The sequence below is a fragment of the Lissotriton vulgaris genome, chromosome 2_1 (assembly GCF_964263255.1).
Source record: "Lissotriton vulgaris chromosome 2_1, aLisVul1.2, whole genome shotgun sequence".
NCBI classification, from domain to species: domain Eukaryota; kingdom Metazoa; phylum Chordata; class Amphibia; order Caudata; family Salamandridae; genus Lissotriton; species Lissotriton vulgaris.
The window spans coordinates 1,409,665,474-1,409,683,931 of record NC_141687.1 but is presented as its reverse complement, the minus strand read 5'-3'; the positions used below and the strand labels follow the sequence as shown (position 1 = coordinate 1,409,683,931).

The following is an 18,458-nucleotide window of genomic DNA, read 5'->3' as shown; positions in this document are numbered from 1 at the left end:
TCAAGTACAAACTCTCTACCTTAATTTTGAAGGAAACCCGCCTGGTATGGGTCAAGGCAGTTTTTCGTACAAATTAAGAACCAAAATGTCCACGTAAGAAACAATGTTATCGATTAAAAAGGTACTAGCAAAATGATATTCTCCCAAAAAACTAGATGGGTGTCAAAAGCTGAGCAACAGTCAGGAAGGTTATCCGCTGCTTCCTTTGATAATCTTAGGGATACGGCTGTCTGCAGGGACACGTTAATGATACCAATTGCTCCAAGTAAGGTGGAAGCTCCTTTTCTTTTCTGGAGCCTTTTGCCTGGAATAATCTTCCTCTCCACCTGCGCCTTGTAGATTCGGAACAGATCTTTAAGAAAAAGTTGATAACAGCTTTTTGCTCAGGTCTAACTTCTTGCCCATGAGTCTAGCGCTGGGGTACTCTTCTGAGCATCTGTTGCACTTTACAAATCTCCATTTAATCCCTTCATTCATTTTCATCTCCCAGGGCTGGTCCTTTAACTGGGAAGGGTGTGTCATACTGGGCATGCTTTCAGTCTTAATTAATGTCAAAATCTCAAGAAGTGCAACAGAATTTAGGTTTACGTTGTCCAGTTTTCCCACTCAATAAACGTGGTGAAAAGCTTGTATATTTAATGTCAGTGAAGATCTGTGCACCACATCTGAATACCCTGGGTCTTCATTTGCTAAATCGGAATACCTGGTGTTGGGCCTGGACCTTTTGCAGGGTTATCCCCAAACTTTTTTCCTTCCTCTGCCTATTTTTATGGCATTCTTTTTGTTGCCTTAGTACTCTGGGCACTTTACCATTGCTATTCACTGCTAAATTGAAATACTCTCTCCTCTAAAACATCTTGTGATTGGTTTACAGCTGTTTGGCATATTTAATTTGCATGTAAGGCCCTTGTAAAGTGGTATCCCCTATACCCAGAGCCTGTAAATCAAATGCTACCAGTGGGCCTGCAGCACTACTTGGGCCACCCACAGACGTAGCCTTTCAAACATGTCTCGGGCTTGCCACTGCATGGCCTGCATGCGCAGATTACTGCCACTTTATCTTGGCATTTAAAACTACTTGCTAAGCCTTAAACTTCTCTTTTAGTACATATAGGTCAACGCTAAGCTAGGCCCTAGGTAGCTCTTTGGACGGGGTGCTTAATAAGTAAAAGGTAGGACATGTGCTTTTATATTGTAGCATGTCCTGGTAGTGACAAACAACCTATTTTGTTTCTCACTACTGTGAGGCCTACTTCTCTCGTAGGCTAGCATTGGAAGTTTTCTTATACATGTTTAATTATGTAATTCCTGATCTGAAAGGAGTACATTTGCCATATTTGATAGGTTTAGAATGGTAATGAAAAATCCTACTTACTGGTGTAGTTGGATTTTACATTACTATTTTAGAAATTACACTTTTAGAAAGTAGGCATTTCTCTGTGCTTATGAATCTTTGTGCTCTGCAGCCTGACTCTAATCCACGTCTAGGGCTGAGTGACAGCTACACTTTCTGTATACTTTCCAGACAGACATTACACAGGAAGGGTTGGGTGTGACAGGGTAACGTCTGCATTCATGTGCATTCTGATAGTCTTCCTGGGTTGAGAAAAGGGCGTTCACACTTTACATTTGTATGCCCTTACACAAAGAGCTGATCTACCCTTCCACTGATGTCTGGAGCCTCGGCTGGATTGAAAGGGGATTGTTCTACACTTGTTCCTTCGAAGCTCCCCCTTGAACAAAAACATTTTTGAGTTTAAGTACAAGGGCTCGGACTCCATGTTTTAGACAATGCGTGGGACTTGTAACCAGCTGCAGCTGTCCCTAGTTCTGCACATTGCAAGAAGGAACTGCTGTGCTGCCAGGAGAGACTGCCACTTTGCTATCTGCTTTGCTGTACTGGCCTGTTGCTTGCTGTGTGCTGTGCTTCAGGAGGAACTGTCACTTTGTGTTGGCCTGCTGCCTGCTACCTTTTTGGACTTTGCATACCTCCACCAGTGTTCCCTAAGTGATTTCTGGACTTCCCCCTGTTGCCGGGAGATCTAAGATCTTCCCTGTGAAGCACTCTGACCCGAGCAGTGCTGTGGGGATTTAAGGGCAGAGCACTTTGGGCCTTCTAGAACCGTCCCCTGCCAGGGAGGCCCTGGCTACCTGCGAGAGCCCTGGGCGGCCAACAATCCTGAGTTCGGGGGTGCCATCGGCTCCATGCGCCCTTAATTAAGTAGATAACGTTTTGTGTGATCCAGTAGCATTTCACACTGCAAAGTGCAGCAAGTGCCTGCAGCACGACCCGCTTTGCCCAAGGGGCACTGCCATGCTAGCCTGGTTGACTGAATATAGCTTTGCATTTCCCAATTCCCACCGCACAAGCAATGCAGGCTGAATCTGAAAGTCGTCTCTCCCTCGTCGAGGAAACAAAGAGACTCCAGGTGATAGCGAAGCTGCCGGCCCCACCCCATGGATAAGCACAATTGCCGAGAGGACAACGCAGGTGGCCCTGGTTTGACAAAGAGTTGCATTCGTGCAGCTCCATTCTTGGCAATTGTGGTAGCAGGTCTGAGTGGCTGAAAGGGCCCTGGACTCGTAAAAGCTCGGTGCAAGTCTTGGGCCTGCATTTTCTTTAAAAAGGGGCTGACGCTTTGAGGCGTTGTTGGCTGCGTCACAGCACACTCGCAGGCAGCTGCTTTTGCTGATTCTGCATGCAAGGTCTCCCGGCTGAGTTTTGAAATGTGTGTGTGCCACCCTTTAGTGGACATACCTTGGGGCACTTTGTTTGGGTGGCATTATAGGGTGGGTCCTCGATGGAGGCGTCCTGATCCGGAACTTACCGCCTTGCAAAACATTGTAATTACCCTATTCACTGCAATAGCCAACACAGGTGCTGCAATGCCCTATCTTTGAAGCCTGATTACCACAAAAAGCTTGATAGTAGTGCAGGTGCACTGCACCCTATACCTTTAGAGTGATTCTTGGTGATTTATGTGTTTTACTTCTAAACTAATTGTTGCATTTCTTGCCCTGATTTACAACGAATGTCGTTTCGATTCTTGCATGGACAGGATAACAAGTACTATCTCAGTATTTGCTTAGTATGCGCAGTAATAATTGATTTGTCATTTTTGGTCTCTGTGTTTTGTACAATATACAAGGTATACTTTTATATAAGCCTGTGTGAAGTCTCTTTTGTGATGCATTAATTGGTTTACTGGTGTGAGTGTGCTGCACAAACGCTTTACATATAGCCTCTGATGTTAAGGCTTCATCTGGCAACATTCAGGAGAGAATGGCATTCAGTATTCCTACACTGAATCGTGTTTACATCCCAGCTAAAACCCAACACACAAAGGATGGGCCGATGTGTATGTGATTTTATTTGGGCATGACGTCAGACTGGGTACTGAAGGTAGCTTTGGTCAGAAATGGTTGTGCTCAGGCATTGTGTTATCAATACAGCTTGATACAAAACCAATAAAACGATATTCTTGATTATGAGCATGTTTCAGGGATTTGAGCTCCTTTACTGATGTCCATTTTTAATTTGCACAAAATCACACCTAAAGAAGAAGCCATGTACAATCATATGAATCGAACTGAGAAAAACATTACTGTTACACTGAATGCATCTTCTGAAAGATGTATTGCAAAATGCTCATCAAATGTTTTACAGCTTAATTCTGACCTCAATATACCCGATATGTTACTGTAAATTACTATCGGGCACCTAGACCCAGCCTCCATCCCAAATGTATGCGCTATCACTATGTCCCTGTCCAATAACCACTCAAGTCAATTAGTGACCGCAAAAGGAAGTTTTAAGAGTGCCGCTCTGACCTCAACATGAGGCAGCACACACAAAAATGCCTGCAAATCAGAACAGGAAATTATTTTTGATAATAGATAGGTCCATTTTACTGAGGAGGTATCTCCATTTCCAACCAAATGGTAACGAAGCAGGCAAAATACAAGGCGACTAAAATACAGAACTTGAAATCGCAGCTGCATATTTTATATAAGTGACTAAACTATCACTGTTTGGTTCCTGTTTTATTTCCTGCTTCTGTTAAATCTAACTGATATCATTAACTAGCAGTTATCGAAAAAGTAAAGATACTTACGGGTTCCCAGTAGTTGAAAGTCTCATCACAGTCTGAGATATTACTCAACAGCGCTGCACAAAACCTTGCTGATAGAAGGCACTTGAAAGCAGTAGCTCCTTCAGGCGCCCAAATGTGTCCAGTCGTAGCATTCGAGGAACTGAAAAAAACAAAAGAAGAGCGTTACCAGGGATATGCATGAGGGACGCAAGAACAATGTTTATAAAAGTTAAACACCCAACAAGGGATCAGTACACATTGGTATGCACATCAAAGGTGTAGCTAATGGAGTCCTGGTGAAAAAACAACTTTTCTATTTTACCACAAACCACTGCTTTGTTTAGTAGTAAATACAAGTAACAAAGTATACATAGTGTGTGCATCCAGGAATTTCACTGATCGCCATTTATTGTTGAAGAACCCCAGATAGATTGCCCATCCATACTGCTCTGCGTCTCGAATGAAATAAGCCACTTGGAATGATGCCTCAGACGTCTACTATTGGTCTACAGAAATATTGTTATGTTATGATACTGACCATTTATAAAGAGCACATCCACCAGACGGTCTCTTTGCGCTAGGTAACAAGTCAAATTAAATTGCTTCATTGAGACCACCACTTTTTGCAATATCACCAATGGAAAACAAAGATATTTTTACCAATCAGGACCTTCCCAATCACTGCCAGGCCCAGGAAATGGCAGAAACAGCCCATGCAGCTCCGGACTAGCCTAAAAGAGATTTTATTTATTTATTTTTGAAATGTATAAAGCGCGAACGTATGCCAGAGGGCGTCTTGGAACACTTCTCCCCACCTATGAGTATTGCTTAAGTATTAAGTTATGGTCTCTCTGTCAGTTATTGAGCTTAATGAAGGTTGGATAACAACTGAAGCATTCTCCGAACTGGTATAAGAAAAAGCACATTTCAGACGTCAGAGACTTCCAAATGGTGGTACAAGCTGAGCAGCCGAAAAGGCCACAATGCTCTGGCATATGCCTTGCTTTGCAATATTGGCCTGAGCTTGTTTGAGAATCCTTCTGGTGGTTATTCAGACATTCATCGTTCAGTAGGAAGCATTTAGTTAACAACATATAAAGCAGATAGGAGTCTACGAACTGTTGGATGACGCAACTGGTCTCTGTGGATCCCCACAGAGACCAGGAAGACCGCCTGGTCTCTGTGGATCCCCACAGAGACCAGGAAGACCGCCACCCAGGCCCTCGTCACCAGCCGACTGGACTACGGCAACGCCCTCTACGCCGGGACCACCGCCAAGCTCCAGAAGAGACTCCAGCGGATCCAAAACGCCTCTGCCAGACTCATCCTCGACATCCCTCGATCCAGCCACATCTCCGGACATCTGAGAGACCTTCACTGGCTCCCCATTAACAAGAGAATCACCTTCCGCCTCCTCACCCACGCACACAAAGCCCTACACGACCAAGGCCCGAGCTACCTCAACAGCCGAGTCAACTTCTACGCTCCCAAACGCCACCTTCGATCAGCCAACCACGCCCTCGCCGCCGTCCCCCGCATCCGAAGAGCGACTACAGGAGGAAGGTCCTTCTCCTACCTGGCCGCCAAGACCTGGAACTCCCTCCCGTCCGACCTGCGCCTGACCCAAGACCACCTCTCCTTCAGGAAGAAGCTGAAGACCTGGCTGTTCGAGCAGTAGCGGCACCCCCCCTCCCCAGCGCCTTGAGACCCTACGGGTATGTAGCGCGCTCTATAAGTGTCACTGATTGATTGATTGGTCTTAAAAATGTATTCCATGCCAACCGAAAAAGATATTGCTGTTCAGAGATTGTCAGGTTTTTCTTAAATTAAAAGCTCAAAAAATGAGCTGTACGTTTCATTGGCCAGCTGCTTTGGGTCAAGTTGTCCAAGAAAAAAACCCACAAGTGTTCCTCATGTAGTGTCCTCGCCACAAAACTGTATGCAAATTAACCGATGTATCCTTTCAGCCAGATTGGTTTCCATTATCAAGTGAGACCCAGTATCTTTACCTCTTCCAGTTCAGCATGGTTTGAAAAATGGACTAGCAAAACAGGAAATGACCTAGCTGCCAGACTGAATTCCAAGTTTAGCACACTGATGGAGGAGTATTTCCCTGCAATGAGCGATAGCCTAATATGTGATGGTGCAATTTCGCTTGGTGACAGTTTAGTCTCTTCCCACCCCTTCATAATTAATTCTCATTATGATAACTATTTGCCCCTCTTCATGTCCACTCAGAATTGTGACAGTGTACCTGTAGGATATATCTCATTGCCCTTTCCCACTAAGATTGGTCTTCTTGCTATTGACATATGAGTGAAAACCAAAGGAAAAACCCTTTGTAGTTTTTGATGAACCACTCTTATCACTAAAATCGTTTTGAATGTTACTACTTTAAGCAGCTTATGTATGAATGGCAGCACATGTAAGTGACATAACGGCCATATGACGAAGCCTCCACTGAGCAGTCTGAGCAGTCTCTCCTCAATGACAGCCATTCTACTGCGGGAGCAGTTTCTCCTTTACGTGTTAGGGCATTCTACGACACCGAAAGCCTCCACCCACCCCACTAGCAATCCTTTCTCAACTACATTCCGTTCTTTGAGAGTCAAGCTTTCCTGCGAGAGAAAGTCCCATCTGTGTGACTGTCAGCCCTCCTCTTAAGTGCCTAACCCTTGTTTTATAGACAGTGTCTCCCTGATGTACCGCCAATTTTGAGTGAGTGACAGCTCTTCACATCGGCAACAGTACCTCCATTGGTGACAGACACTCTGAGAGACAGCCTCTCGTTTGAGTCAGGATCTCCTCTGAGTGAATCACCCTCTTCCCAGTGAGAGTCCCACGTGTGAGAAATGTGCACATTCAATGACTGACAGCACCTCTGTTGAGGGCAGTAGGGTCAGTATACCTCCTTTTAGCGACTGTCTTATGAATGATATACCCTCCTCTGAGTGGCACTGGCAGACCATACTATGGGTCACAAACCCTTCTCCGAATGAAAGCAGCTGTTCTGCTGTTTGCTCACCGCTTCCATCAATGAATGGAGCAGTCAGTTATCCGCTGGGTGACAGACCCTCTTCTACGGGCAGTACCTACTACGAGGGACTAATAGAGACTCCTCTTAGGACAGTGTCTCGTCTGAATGACAGTCTATCATTTGAGTGACTCTCAGTCCTTCTCCTGAATACTGACAGCCCCTATGTGGTTTTCCTACTCCCCTTCTTCTAATGACATGGAGCCCCAGTCAGAGACAATTCCTACTTTTCTGTTAAGTCCTTCTTGTTGGTTTCAGCCATCCTGACATCTTTCGAGTGAGCAGGGAACGGTCTTTGCATAATTTCACTGGACAGTTCCTTTCGTTCCGAAGAACTACATCTGTGGCACCTAAGTCCTCAAAGCCAATCAGCATGACGAAAACATATTTTATCAGTCGAGAAAAAGTATAACGACTCGTCATTGGATGGAGAAGCTCCTGTTTGAGGGACTGGGCGTGAACGCTCTCTCATCAGTTACTTATTGGCTATGAAACAGCAATGGCTGCATTGTGATTTGGGATTGGTCGAAAAATCTCGCTGTGTTTGTTCATTGGGCGTAGGATCTCGCGGTCTGCTCTGTAGGTTTTGGTTGGCTGAACAAAATCTTTTTTTTATTGTTTTTTCCAGCTCCAGGCAAATGCTTTGGGAAGCTGGCACGGCTAGACTGTGAGCGCTCGTCATTCTTTCATTGGCTGCTTATGGACCATCACCTGGTACAAAAATCTTGAGCGCATGCGTAACGTTATGCCTCCCTGCCGAGGGGTGCACGCCTCATTTTCTTAAGTTTATTCATTTATTTATTTAGGCGATTTTCTGTAGCGCGAACTTTACCCGAAGGTGTCAGAGCGCTTTACATAAGCACCAGTTGAGAAACATAAGGATTTAGGATTACATGCGTTACAAAAAGGATACACACGGAAAAAAATTGCAAATGTACAAGATGTAAAGTCACACAAGGAGGCGATACACGTTGATATACTCTAAGATGGTATAAAGGTCTACTGCATATACTAGTGATTACTCAATATACATAGGGAAGGGATAGAAATGGATATACTCTAGGAGTCACATAGAAATGGAAGAGAGCACAGCGGTCTACTGCATATACTAGTGATTAGAGTTATCTATATACATAGGGAAGGGATACACATGGATATACTCTAAGAGTCACATAGAAATGGAAGAGAGCACAACGGTCTACTGCATACACTAGTGATTAGAGTTATCTCTATATACATAGGGAAGGGATATACTCAAGGGTCGCATACGAACGGTAGATGGTACAAAGATCTACTGCAAATACTAGTGATAAGAGTTATCCCTATAAACAAAAATAAGCACACATAGTAGAGATCCTCAGGCAGAGTTCCCTTAAGTGGGGTTGTAGGGGGGACGAAGTCACAACACCAAGGTAGGGTGGGAGGGAATCAAGGGTAGGGGGAGAAGGCAATGCATAAAAGGGAGGAAACATTTGAGGAACATCAAGGGGGAAACGAGGGGAAAGGGTAAAAGACGAAGGAATGGGCAAGAAGACAAGCCCGGGACAAGAGAAAAACGGCCGAGAGCAGCAGCAAAATGGCGGGCAGGAAAAGTGAGGAGGTCCATGAGAGTCTGTGGTCCACCAATACAGTGCCTCAAGTGTTTCCCGTACCAGGGTGAGTAGGTAAGGTCATCCGACACTCCAATGCATCTTATAAGAGTGCCCCTGGCCAAAATGAAAGAGCCCTGTTCGGCCTGATGCCTGCTTGTAGACAGAGACGGTTAGTATGAAACATTGTCCTGCAAGGCTTCGATATTCCCTACCACAGTCATGGTGCAGGCATGTGGTATTCCTCAGCACGCTGTGTGGTAGGCTGGCGCGCGCACACCACCATGAGCCGGTCCGTGGAAATCCAGATCAGTCTTGCGTGACCCCGGGGCTGTCTGGTGAGGTCGACAGCCTCAGCGCTCCAAGTGGAGGAATCCAGCAATTCTTAAGATCAGGGGCAGCTTTTGGTGTGTGAGGGCAGTGAGAGTTGGGTTCAGAAGCTCAATAGGGAGAGCCGATCGCCAGTTGCAGGTCGCCGCCCGCCGCCATTTTAAGGTCAGGCATGTGCGGGAAGGAATATCGTTATTAGGACTGCCTCCAGTGAAATGCCGCTAATGAAGCACCTGGGTTTTGTAAAGCTTGTGTCAGCCTCTGTGCTGCGACCTTCAACCGTACCTCCTGTTTGGGATAGCAGCTGTCGGTGCTCTCGGCAAGGTTGCGACTGCCATTTTGTACGCCGCCGCCTTCTCCCCCGCACTGCAGATTTTCACCGCTCCCACGGCACCAGTAACGATCGGAGCAGCTCTGCAAGTGCCCCACATTCTCTGGTTCAGGTAGGGAGCATGCTGCTCTCGACGTGAGCCTGCTGAAGGCATTGTATGTCTCTGATCACTTACAACTACATCACTAGATTTTCAAAAGCTAAACAGAAACAACAGACATCAAAGTAGGACTATACTTTATCACGTATCATTAGGGCCACTGGAATTATGCGACAAGGGAGGGTTACATTCTATGGCAGTCCACGGAGGCTCAGATTATGCTTCTCTTGCTTTACTGCAAAACACAGCAGCCAATAAACAACTTTAAACACCGCATACCCCAGAAGTACAACCTCCCTCCATCGTATGCACCAATCTGTAATGTTATCAATATCCTCAATAAAGACGCTGCAGCAGTGGTGAGGTTAACAGTATTTATTTATATATATAACTCCCTAAAGAGCGCCGAGCCGATCTGCCGTATCATCGGCTTTCGCGCCTCTAAATGCGCGGTGCGCGCGCAGCCGCAATATGGCCGCCAGCACGTCACATTGCGGCGTGACGTGCAACAACTAGAGCACGCCACCACATATCTCCCCTTTTTTCCCAACAATGAAACTGTTAACTCACAGTCCGCCGTTCATGTCAAAGTCTCGGAACCTTGCCGGTTTAACCACCGCTCTACCCCTCCGGGTCAGCCTCACCGGGGTAGGCAGGGTATCCCTCTCCTGAGTCTCTCCATCTACTACTCCACTTCCAAGTGCAGCCGCGCTTTCCTCTCGTCTCCTCATGTCTCTTTCCCTCGCAGCCCCCTGGCTGCCATCATCAGCTCTCTCCTCCAGCTGTTCTCCTCTTCTCCCATCCAGTTCCACATCTGCTTGTTCCTGCTCCACGTTTCCTTCCTCCATGTCTCCTAGGTCAGCTCCACCTTGGTTCCATCGTAGAACCCTGTTGCATCTTGCCATGCGATCCTGGGACCACACGTTTCCATCGCTTAACAAAGCCGCTCTGCTGAACACTTCCTTGACCTGCATGGGCTTACTGTACTTGCTGTCGCCCTTTCTTTGAAGCCTGGCCAACTTCACTCGTACCCACTCGCCTTTTTCCAAGTCTGTCTCCTTCACGTGTCTCCGGTTGTTGTAGTGTCTAGCGTAAATGGCCTGTGCCTTTTCCAAATTGGCTTGCACTATTGCTGGGGACCACTCACTCGTTATGGTTTTTTCCTTCCATAAGCGATTGTCTCGAGTGAATGGTTCACGACCCCTCAAAATTTGGAAGGGGCTGTAACCTGTCCCTGTGAGGGTAATTCTGTACGCCCACACCATGTGCCATATCTCTCTTTCCCAGTCTTTGTTGTTGGAGATGGCTGCCTGGACCGACCCCATCACCACTCTGTTAAATCGCTCTACCAGTCCATTTCCGGCCGGATGGTAGACGGACGTGTGTTTGGCTAGTATTCCATTCCTCTGCATGAAGTTGCTCTATTTTTCTGACCTGAATTGGGGGCCGTTGTCGCTCAGGATGGACTTGGGTATGCCCTCTCTCACAAAGGTCTCCGACAGGAACTTTATGATGGTCTCTGTATCCATCGCTTCGTCCACCTTCAACTCTGGCCATTTGGAATATCTATCCATGAGGACGCACACATATTTTTGAACCCTGTGTTCATCCAGGATCGGGCCCAGGATGTCCACCGACAACTCCTCCCACGGGTTCTGCGGGGGGTCAAACTTTCCTATGGCTGGGTGTAGCAGTTTGAGTGTTTTGTCTGCCCCTTGGCACTGTAAGCAGTCCCTGACGTGTCTTTCAGCTCGAACATCCATCCCTGGCCACCAGTAATTTTGTTTGGTCCTCAACTTCATTTTTCCTATTCCCAAATGTCCTTCGTGGAGCATGCTTAGTAACTTGGGGATGATGTTTGCCGGGGGGATGACCTTCTCTCCCCTGTACACGAACACTCCTTGGTCATCCATCGATAACTCCTCCCTGATCTCGTAGTATGGTTTGAGGTCCTCACTGGTCTGCTTTTTGTCTGGCCATCCCTTTGTGATGAATAATTTCACTTCCTTTATGATCTGGTCTTCATCATACGCTTCCCTTCATTCCTGATTTCCAATTACTCTTTCTTGGTCTTCTGTGAGTGCTACCAATTCTTCCATCCCTGCTTGGTCTTCCTCACTCTGTTCCATGGCCGCCAGCCTACTCAAGTAGTCCGCTACTCTGTTCCTGCTGCCTGGGATGTACTCTACATCGTATCTGAATTCTAGTAGTTTTAGGGTCATTTTCAAGATCCTGGGCGTGGCGTTGGCATGCCCGCTGAATGTTATTACTTTCAGTAAGGGCTTATGATCCGTTTTTAACTGGAACCGTGTGCCCCACAGGAATTGCCTGAATCTCGTCATTGCCCACACAACTGCCAGCATCTCTTTTTCTATCACGCTGTATTTCTTTTCCGTTTCGCTCAGTGTGCGGGATGCAAAGCTAAGTGTCTCCATCCTACCTTCTCCTCGGTCTTGCATCAACACCGCCCCCAAACCCTTTTGTCGCTGGCATCGGTGGTGAGCACTGTCTTTCCCTGGGGGTCGTATCCTTGGAGTGGTACTGCTCCTACTACCTCCCTTTTGATGACTTCAAATTCGCTTTGTGCCTCCTCCGTCCAGCGGAACTCTGTGCTGTCTCTCGTCAGCTGCCTCATGTTATGTGTCTTGGTAGCGAAGTGCGCATTAATTTGCTGTAGTATTCCGCCATGCCTAAAAATGACCTGACCTCCTCTTTGTTGGTGGGCGGTGGTGCTTCACAAATCGCTTTCACATTCTCCGCTTTCGGGGTCACTCCTCGCACCCCAATCTCGTGCCCTAAGTAGGTCACCGACTCCATGCCTATCCGGCACTTGGGCCATTCTGCTGTGAGGCCTTTATCCTCTAGGATCTTCAGTACTTTGCTTAGTTTCACATCATGATCTGGTTTGTCTCGCCCAATTATCAGGATATCGTCCTGAAAATACTGGATACCCTCCGTGTCTTTAAACAGTTGGTGCATCAGTTTCTGGAACACCTCTGCTGCCGAGGCTAGCTCGAACGGCATACGGCGGAACTGATAGCACCCGAATGGGGTGATGAATGATGTTAATTTCCGGCTCTCTGAGTGTAGTGCAATCTGATGGTAGGCTGTGGGCAAGTCTATGGTGTAGTACCACTTGATTCCTCTGGTCTTGGCTAGCATTTCCTCGATTCTATGTAAGGGAATCTTCTCCACCACAATGTTCTTATTCAATTCGCGTAAGTCGACGCATAGCCTGACCTTCCCGCTGGGTTTCATCAATACCACCAATGGCGCCAGCCACTCCGCGCACGTGATCGGTTCAATGATCCCTTTTTTTTCTAAGTCCTGTAGCTCTTCCTGTACAGCTTCTCTCACTGCCAAGGGCACATTTCTCACTTTGTGGGCGACTGGTACTGCTTCCTCCTTTAGGATTATCTTGTGTGAGAATTTCTCCATCCTACCCACCGTGCCTCCAAATACTTTGGGGTACTCACTCTTCCATTTGTCAAGATCTGGCCAGGCTTCTGGTTCAGTGAGAAATATTTGTTCCTTTTCCCCTGGATCCAACTTGATGCCCAGGTCGCCTTGGTCCAGCCATCCTAGCACCGAGGGCCGTCTCTCCGATATGTAAAGTTTGCAGACGGCGGAACGGCCTCTGAACTCCAATTTCAATGGTCTGAATCCTGCCATGGGTATGCGGTCCCCATTATATGTGACTGGACTAATGTCCAGCTTCTCCAGTTCTGGGCCTAGATGTGGCGCGAAGCTTTCATTCCACACCGCTCTCTGGACGATGGTGTAAGGCGAGCCCGTGTCTGCTACCACGCTTATCGGTACTCCCCCTATTGTCATTTCCAGTACCGGTTTCGTCGTTCTTCTGCCATTCACGCTCAACACTTGGCCGTCTACTCTCAGCACTTGGTCGTAAATGCAAAGCACAGTGACGACGTCCTCCTCAGTGCCTTCTTCCTGTTCTTCGCCCTCTTGTCCAATATATTTTACCATGCCTTTAGAAGACTTCCTCCGACATACCTTCTCATAGTGGCCCACAATGCCGCAGTACATACATTTGGCGCGGAACGCTGGGCACTTCCTGTCGTGAGCCTCGTGGGACCAGCTCCCGCATCTGTAGCATGATTTCTTGTTGCTCCGCGCCTGTTTTCCTGGGGGGCCTGGGTTGCCTTGCCATTTGTTGGGCCCCTTCACCGACGACCCTTTGTACTTGTAGTCCCTGCGGGGCTCCTCTTCGTCGACTTTGTTTACCATGGTGCTGGGCGCCATCTCCTTCTTCGTTGCCTCCGCACACCTGCGCGCCAGCTCTGCCCTCTTGACGATTACCATCAGCTCCTTTAGTGTGGTGTCTCCGCTGGCCCATAACTTGTCTTGCACAGCTGTGCTCGTGGTGTGCATCACCACCTGATCTTTGATGAATTCCTCTTCCCAATTGTCATATTTGCACGTGGACGCCAGTCTCTTCAGGGCCGCCACGTATTCCTCTTCTGTCTCACCTGGGCGTTGTTTTCTTTGCTAGAAATTAAACCTGTCCACTGATACACACACCGCCGGCCTATAGTGTTCATTCAGGTCATCGATGGCGTGGGCATACACATCATCATCAGTGCTTCCTCTCTGTTTCGGCACCAGGCTCTTATAAATTCTCGGTCCTTCCGGGCCTAGGTTGAGCAATAGGATGCGCTTTTTTCTCTTGGGGTTGAACTGTTCCTCGTTTTCGTCTTCCAAAACCCCTATGAAGTTATCAATGTACTCTCTCCAGTCCTCCCACTTCATTAGTGGTTCACCTGGTCTGGGCAGAAATTGCACTGGTGCCATTACATATCCTGTTTGCGCACTCATCCTCTCGCTTTTGATCGTGGGTGGTGTGCTCCCTTGACTTCTGGGAATGCCCGGTTGTTGGAATTAGGTAGCCTGGCCTAGGGCAAGACTAGCATATCAGAGGCACAGTGTAGAGGTTGCAGACCACCCAAAAGTAATTCCACGCAATAGCACTCAAAAAGAAAACACTACACCAAAATTATATGAAAATACGTACTGCTTTATATAAAAATAATATTCTCTTTGTTGTCAAATATTAGTAGCTCACATTTAAATAGCTCAAAACATTTCAAGTCACTTTTAGGATCAGCAATTACACTTTTTACATTACTAGCAGATTATCACGTTGTTTTTAAAGCAGTTACTATATTCTTGAACTCCTATCACACTTTTGCATTGGGATAAACTGTACTTTAGAATCAATCAGGCTAATTATTACCCTACTAGAATCTTGGGAGAGAACTACGATTCACTATAAGCAAAAGTAAATATCATCCCAGTATTAACATTTAAACTGCTAAGCAATTAGTCAGCCAGTTTCAACATTACAGTTCATTTGTCATTAAACCAGTTTCAGAGAGAATCACAAGGCAGTACCTTACAGTTGAATTAAGAGGGTTCAATTAGGTAATGACTATACTCAGCTTACTTAAATCAGGCCAGAGCCTCACTCTCATTTACATAAAACACATTTAGCTTCTCTACTAATTCTCTGAATACCCTTGGTTTAGATTCACTTTCATCAGCATTCAGTTAAGCCCCCACAGTAGTGGAATGGGAGTATTTGGTAGTACACTACACTCAAAATATCCAGTCACTGAAGGTTTCCTTAAGTCAATTACCAGCGTCACTCTCCCCCTTTCCGAACTCCTCCTTACTTGTTTATACCAGGCGGATGTGCAGACAGTCCGGTTTCAGGGGACAAGATCAATCTGGCGTGAGGGGCTGAGGGAAAACAAGGTTAGAGAAGCTCCCACGCCTCAGCTGACTCCTCAGCGTGAGCCTGCTCCTCCGCGCTACCTTCGCGCTGAAATACTTTCCGGGCAGACCCCAACCCTCTTCACCGCTGCCAGGCCTCCTCGCTCTCCCTCCCTGCTCAGGCCGACTCTTCCACGCGGCACGCGAGCAGGAGGAAGCGACCTGACACACGGCCAGCGGTAGAACCCTCCGGCGCCTCTCCTCACTCAGGCAGGGGACGCGCTGATCTCTCGCTCATGCGCGAGGCGCTCCTACTTGCTTTCCCAGGGGACGCGCTGATCTTCGGGTCATGCGCGAAGCTCTTCCTCGCTCTCTCCTCCGCCTCCTCGGATCCGGCTCCGCCTCACGGAGCCCGACGGCTCAACGGGGCATGCGCGGAGGGTTAGTGTCTCTCCCTCAGAGATCGCGCTGGTCGCGCTGCGCTGCCCTTCTTCTCTGCTCCTCACCTCGGGGCACACGATTTCAGCACCAGAACGGCGCCGCTCGCCCTGCACCAGATTGGGGGGTTGAAAGGCAGGACAGCCCGTTTCCTCCTGGCTTCTGCTACTCTCCTCAGTGGCGCTCCACCACAGCAGGTGAGAGTTAATGCTCCAGAGGTTCGCACTTTAGGGGACAGTCTAGGACAATTTATCAGTCTCTGGACTCTTTATGCTGGGCAGAGGACTGCACACCGCAGCGCTGCAGTCTCCTTCTCCTGAAGCTGTCCCTGTATAATTTTAGACAAGGGGCTAGCTAGGCGCCCAGGGTCTCCAGTAACTTCCCACAGCGGGGCCAGGACAAGTAACCAACAGGGGAGTTGTGGGTTGGACCAATAAGGCAGTTTCCCTAAGTCTAACCTCTTCCCACCCTCAGCTACCACCTGTCCTCCAGCTGACTTCCACAGGTAGACAAAATGGCTGCCCCGCATTCCGCCTTATATAGGCTGCCCTTCAGTGGTCCAGAATGGACCAGAAGGTTCTGGAATGCCCTATGTTAGGCTATGGCCAAGTTCTGTTGGTGACAGTTGGGGCCGTTGGTGGCCACCATTTTAGGTGGTGCCAACTTTCCTGTCAGAACAGGCCTCTGGGCCTGAGGTAAAAGATTATGAGGGGGAGAGAGAACACCTATCCCCCTGGCCAACACCTACAAAAAGTCAGTAGACACAAAAAAATTAATAAGGGTATGAGGGGCAAAAAGGGGACAAAATAAATAAAAATTAGGAGGGACTTCGCCAAAGAGCCAGAGAGGTCTAACACGCGTCCCCCCCAGCTGAAAGTGGGGAGAACTACCCAACCCCTTGGGAGTCCTCATCACTAAGGCGGAAATACCTGGAGAGACCGTCTGCATTGGCGTGGTCCACTCCAGGCCGATGTTCCACCCGGAAGTCCATTCCCTGTAGGGAGATGGACCACCTCAACAACTTGGGATTTTCCCCCTTCATCTGCATCAGCCAACGAAGGGGTCGGTGGTCAGTCTGAACCAGGAAGTGCGAGCCAAAGAGGTATGGCCGCAGCTTCTTCAGAGCCCACACCACCGCAAAAGCCTCCCTCTCAATGGCACTCCACTTCTGTTCCCGGGGAAGCAGTCTCCTGGATAAGAAGACTACAGGTTGATCCAGGCCCTCTTCATTGAGTTGCGATAACACTGCCCCAATGCCATGTTCTGATGCATCTGTTTGGACAATGAACTCCTTGGAGAAGTCTGGGGCCCTCAGGACCGGTGCCGCACACATTGCCTGTTTCAACTTTTCAAAGGCTTGCTGACAAGCCTTTGTCCAAACTACCCGTCGAGGTTGTTTCTTGGAGGTGAGCTCTGTGAGGGGCGCTACAATAGTGCCATACCCCTTCACAAAGCGACTGTAGTATCCTGTGAGGCCCAGGAAAGCTCGGACCTCAGTCTGTGTCTTGGGGGGTTCCCAGGCCATGATTGCCTCAATCTTCGCCTGCAGGGGCTGCACAGTCCCCCTACCCACCAAGTGTCCATGGTACACAACCGACCCCTGCCCAATCTGGCATTTGCTGGCTTTGATGGTCAGTCCAGCTTGTCTCAGAGCCTGGAGAACGGCCTGCAAATGCTGCAGATGGTCCTCCCAACTGCTACTGAAGACAGCAATGTCATCCAAGTAAGCAGCAGAGAAACTCTCCATTCCAGAGAGGACCTGGTTCACCAGCCGCTGAAATGTGGCAGGGGCATTCTTGAGCCCAAAGGGCATCACACAGAACTGGTAGTGTCCCTCAGGCGTGGAGAAGGCTGACCTTTCCCTTGCTCCATCTGTCAAGGAGATCTGCCAGTACCCTGAAGTGAGGTCAAAGGTACTCAGATATTGGGCAGCTCCTAGCCGGTCAATCAATTCATCCGCCCTAGGGATCGGATGAGCATCAGTCCTTGTCACTGAATTCAGTCCTCGGTAATCCACACAGAACCTCAGTTCAGGTGTGGTGCCTGGGGGTGCGGCTTTTGGCACGAGCACCACCGGACTGGACCAAGGGCTGTTGGAAGGTTCAATTACTCCCAGCTCTAGCATCTTGGCAACTTCTCCATGGATGCTAGCCTTCACCTTGTCAGACAGCCGGTAGGTCTTGGACTTCACTGGTGGGCTGTCTCCTGTGTCCACATCATGGGTACACAGGTGGGTCCTTCCCGGGACAAGGGAGAACAACGAAGAGTACTGCTCCAGTATCTGGCGGCAGTCCTCCCGTTGCTCAGGAGTGAGAGTGGGAGAGAGAATCACTCCCTCCACTGACCCATCCTTCTCTTGGGACGAAAAGAGATCTGGGAGAGGTTCGCTTTCCGCTTCCTCTTCCCCGTCAGTCACCATCATCAGCATGACTTCGGGCCTCTCATGGTGGGGCTTGAGTCGGTTGGCATGCAGCACCCGTAGGGGCTGTCGAGGGGTCTTAAGGTCCACCAGGTATGTGGCCTTACCCTTCTTTTCCAACACCTCAAAGGGGCCTGCCCAGCGATCCTGGAGGGCGCTAAGCTCTCCAGGCTCCATCACCCACACTTTCTGTCCAGGCTCCAGTTCCACCTGGTGAGCGTTGTGGTCATACCACTCCTTCATGACTGCCTGGCTGGCCTCCAAGTTGTCAGAAGCTTGCTTCCACAACTTCGCCATTTGGCTCCTGAAGGCCAGCATGTAGCTCACCACATCCTGGGGGGGTTTCCTGGGAGATTTCTCCCAACCATCCTACACCAGGCTGAGAGGACC

At 48.4% G+C, this 18,458-nt stretch overlaps 1 protein-coding gene across 1 annotated transcript in view; it reads right to left on the bottom strand.

The window, feature by feature from the left end:
- Window positions 1-7,506, bottom strand: part of ALG9 (ALG9 alpha-1,2-mannosyltransferase) — an 810,763-nt gene extending 803,257 nt beyond the window's left edge. The window contains exons 1-2 of the mRNA XM_086957174.1: window positions 7,356-7,506; window positions 4,116-4,254 (exon numbers count right to left, since the gene is read on the bottom strand). Of these exons, the coding sequence (XP_086813300.1) occupies window positions 4,116-4,254; window positions 7,356-7,429 (213 nt within the window). The 5' untranslated portion in view covers window positions 7,430-7,506. The remainder of the gene's footprint in view (window positions 1-4,115; window positions 4,255-7,355) is intronic.
- Window positions 7,507-18,458: the final 10,952 nt, after the last annotated feature.